We start from the raw sequence: 4,364 nt of genomic DNA on the forward strand, positions 1-4,364 counted from the left end.
GATAATTATGTGATGTTTAGAAATAATTAAATGCTTACAAACTGTATGATTTGTAAACATCTGATCACTAAAGTACGAAACAATTACACGGAAAGTCATTCTTATTTACGTTTTTTATCATTTTTTATCATACATGTATATATGCACGCATACATGTGTGTGCATGTGTTTGTGTGTGTGTGTGTGCGCGTGTGTGTGTGTGTGTGTTTGTGTGTGTGTGTGTGTGTGTGTGTGTGTGTGTGCATGTGAGAAATCATAATAGACACAAGTTGGTTGGTTGGAACCTTTGCATTGGATTTTCTAAATGCAATAGGATGCTTAACCACAATGGATCACCAAGGGAACACTTCATTGCAGTATGTTACAGGGACCTATAAGAATAATTCACCCACAGAAGTGGGTAAATAATATAAAGGTTAACAACTTCCAGCCCTCTATATAATTCGATTCTTGACCTTTATTTGAAAAGGACCAGTACTCTACAACATTTTGAATTATACACTCTCGGAGTGGTTGGCATTAGGAAGGGCATCCAGCTGTAGAAACTCTGCCAAATCAGATTGGAGCCTAGTGTAGCCATCTGGTTTCACCAGTCCTTAGTCAAATCGTCCAACCCATGCTAGCATGGAAAGCGGACGTTAAACAATGATGATGATGATGATGAAGATTATGTTTTTCAAATGCAGTAATGCCATTAGAACAGTAGAAATAATTCATAAACTACCCTTAAAGGCAGAAAAAGTTGTCATCAAACAGCCATTGGACTTGAACTCACATCCTCCAAGATTCCAGCTGAGTGCTTTACCATTAAGGTAAACTGTCTGCTGACAATTTCATCTGCTGATTTAGATGCTAAATAGCTTATTGAAAATTAGTCAGGTCAAAAAAATTGTTACAATAAAGTATATGTTAAAAAATGGGAGAGTAATGCATAGGTGCAACTTCCAAGCAGTGTAGGGCCTTTTTTTTTTTTATTATATTTAAAGGATATAAATGAGAGAAATTTATTTCTGTAAACTATGTCAAAACCGTTGCAGAAGAAATAGATTATGTGGCAAAAATGGCCCTAAATCTGTCTTTAAGCCATCATTTTTTTTTTCTAGGAACAAGCAGGAGAATGTTTCCACTAAAACATAAAACGTATAGAAAAATAGATACCCAGGTTGGTGGAACATAGATATGATGATAGGCAATTGTTTGGATCAAATAAGAGACTGGAACAGAAGTGATTATGTTCAACAATCCAAGAAAAGAAAGCTGCTTTCTTGAGAACATCAAACTTGTTGAACCAGTCTTGTTCTAATGTTTATTTTACATCTTCAGATGTTCAATTAACACAAAATGGATGGTGCAGTTGCTAGGTAATGTATTTATTTCTACTATATAGCACTGTTTACTATCACATGTGTCATTTCAATGATAATTCGCATGTGCCATTGCTTTTGTTTTTCTTTTGTAATTTGATGGTGTAAGAATGGCTAGAGTAGCAAAATAAAGTATGCCAATTTTTAGTAAATGTAAAAGCTTTTTTTTTTTTCATAAAGTACCTCTAATGCATGGTGTGTGGTTAAAAAACTTGCTCCGCAACAACATGGTTTCAGGTTCAGTCCCATCATATGGCACCTTGGGCCAGTATCTTTAACTATAGCCCAAGGCCAATCAATGCTTTGTAAGTGAATAAAGTAAACTGTCTTGAAGCCCATCTTATATGTGTGTGTGTGTGTGTGTGACAGAGAGAGAGAGAGAGTGTTTGTGTTTGTGTGTGTGTGTGTGTGTGTGTGCATTTGTGTGTGTTTATTGAACACACATACTGAATGTATGTGCTTTGCTAGTTCACCGATAGGCTGCAATTTAGTATGGTAGAGATGGATCCCTCAAAGCATTGGGTATTAAAACACCTGAAAGTCATGGATGTGTGTGTATGCATGTGTGTGCGTGCGTGTGTGTGTGTGGGGGGGTAAAGAAGCTTGAAGCTTGCTTCCCAACAATGTGGTCTTAGGCTCAGTCCCTTGGGTGGCACCTTGGGTAAGTGTCTTCTGTTATAGTCTTAAGCCGATCAAAGCCTTATGACCAGATCTGGTAGATGGAGACTGAAAGCATATATATATATATATATATGTGTGTGTATGTATAAGTGTGTATGTACATGTGTGTGTGTGTGTGTGTTTGCATGTATCCTTGTCTTGACATGATGTGATGGCTACAAACTGCAACTGGCGTTTGTCGATATTTCCTGTCAACAAATCATCCACTGGCTCAGTACATTTGAATTCCTCTGGACTAAATAAATCCCTTACTTGAAAAATAGGTAAGGGTTGGCAACAGGAAGAGTACCCAGCTGTGAAAATCCTGCCTCAAATACTTCCCTCATCTAAGCCACGCAAACATGTAAAAAGAGATGTTAAACAAATGACCAACAGAATTTTAAACAATTTTAAAATGTATGCTCATTTTATATAAAATGAACAGACATTTTAAAATAAATTGTTTATATTTCAGTAACTATTTTATATTAGAGAGCGAGAGAAAGAAGGATATAATTTTTAAGGAAAAGAAAAATACCCCATACCTTAAAATATTTGCTTACCAACTCTGGGTTGGAGCTGTTCAATTTCAGGAAAGCTACTCTATTTTTAACCCGACCTACAATCATAGGTAATTCTTTGAGTTCTGAGCTACTGGCTATAATTAACACCTGTAAAAAGAAAAATAAATAAATGAATATATCATATTACTATCTTTAGATATCAAGGTTAATAGAGTAATCAGTGCAGGCATGGCTATATGGTAAGAAGTTTGTTTTTGAACCACATATTCCAGGTTCAGTCCTACTACATGGCACATGGGGCAAGTGTTTTATACTATAGCTTCAGTGAGTGGATTTGGGAGATGGAAACTGAAAGAAGCCCATCATATATATATCATTTTATGTTGACAGCATGGAATTTGACTGCTACTTCTGGCCAGTCAAATGATCATGTAAACTTTGACTCCCTTGTTCACATGTGGTCTCTTCATTGGTTTGTGGTTCCATATTGACTCAACGATCGTGACCCAATTCCTGGCTGCATGCTGTGTCCTTGAGCGAGACACTTTGTTTCATATTTCTCCAGTCTACTCAGTTGGCAAAAATAAGTTGTACCTATATTTCAAAGAGGCCAACCTTGTCACTCTGTGTCACGCTGAATCTCCTTGAAAATTACATTAAGGGTATGTGTGTCTGTGGTGTGCTCAGCCACTTGCACGTTAATTTCATGAGCAGGCTGTTCCACTGATTGGATCAACTGGAACCCTCATCGTTATAACTGACGGAGTACCAGTTAGTTATTGACTCAACATTACTCTGATATTCCACCAAGATACACACCTGAGCTATAACACTTTAATACACTCCCAACAACTATCATTGACACAATACATCTTAGTACAAAAATAATACAGATAACACAAGAGGTCTCACAACTAAATTCTCTTCATACCTTAAATAATCCACACTAACACATCTAGAAAACTCAATGTGGTCTGTGGTTACTCAATTTGCAACAAAGAACAGCCTATCTCCCTACCATTTTAAAAAGGAGCTGTTAGAAAATGAAGTCCTTAAATGTACAAACAAAAATGCATAGATGTATACCTGAAATGTCTGTTGCAGAACTTCTTTGGAAGCATTAATTAACTGTTTGCACATGCCACTGCTTGCATCATGCTCCAGTTGATTCATAGTTCTATAAATTCCATTACTGGCATCCTGCAATTGTTCACAGGCTTGGGACATTTGAGCTTTCAGTGACTGTTAAGAGAAAACCAAACAAGACATTCGATAAAAATAATGTTATTTAAGTCAGCTTATTTTTTAAAATCATGCTTTAAACTATTAAGTTAATTTTTCTCACTTGTTTTACACTACTCTTTAATTCTTTAGCATTTAAATTGGTCATATCTGGCCAAAATATTCTATCTGTTTTATGTTCAAACTGCTCAGATCTAACCTCTCACACCTATTCTACAATGTCACTCTGAAAATACACAATCACTTCATCAAAATCTCAATGCCACACATTCATCATCATCATCATCATCGTTTAACGTCCGCTTTCCATGCTAGCATGGGTTGGACGATTTGACTGAGGACTGGTGAAACCGGATGGCAACACCAGGCTCCAGTCTGATTTGGCAGAGTTTCTACAGCTGGATGCCCTTCCTAACGCCAACCACTCAGAGAGTGTAGTGGGTGCTTTTACGTGTCACCCGCACGAAAACGGCCACGCTCGAAATGGTGTCTTTTATGTGCCACCCGCACAAGCCAGTCCAGGGGCACTGGCAACGATCTCGCTCGAAAATCCTACAGGAGCCAGTCAGGCGGT

General features: G+C 37.4%; 1 protein-coding gene across 1 annotated transcript in view; it reads right to left on the reverse strand.

Moving 5' to 3' along the window:
- The window catches only part of LOC106874078 (uncharacterized), a 63,510-nt gene that overhangs the window by 25,144 nt on the left and 34,002 nt on the right, over positions 1-4,364 (reverse strand). The window contains exons 4-5 of the mRNA XM_014921672.2: positions 3,635-3,790; positions 2,570-2,695 (exon numbers count right to left, since the gene is read on the reverse strand). Coding sequence (XP_014777158.1) covers positions 2,570-2,695; positions 3,635-3,790 — 282 coding nt within the window. The remainder of the gene's footprint in view (positions 1-2,569; positions 2,696-3,634; positions 3,791-4,364) is intronic.

The sequence above is a fragment of the Octopus bimaculoides genome, chromosome 14, assembly GCF_001194135.2.
Source record: "Octopus bimaculoides isolate UCB-OBI-ISO-001 chromosome 14, ASM119413v2, whole genome shotgun sequence".
NCBI lineage: Eukaryota > Metazoa > Mollusca > Cephalopoda > Octopoda > Octopodidae > Octopus > Octopus bimaculoides.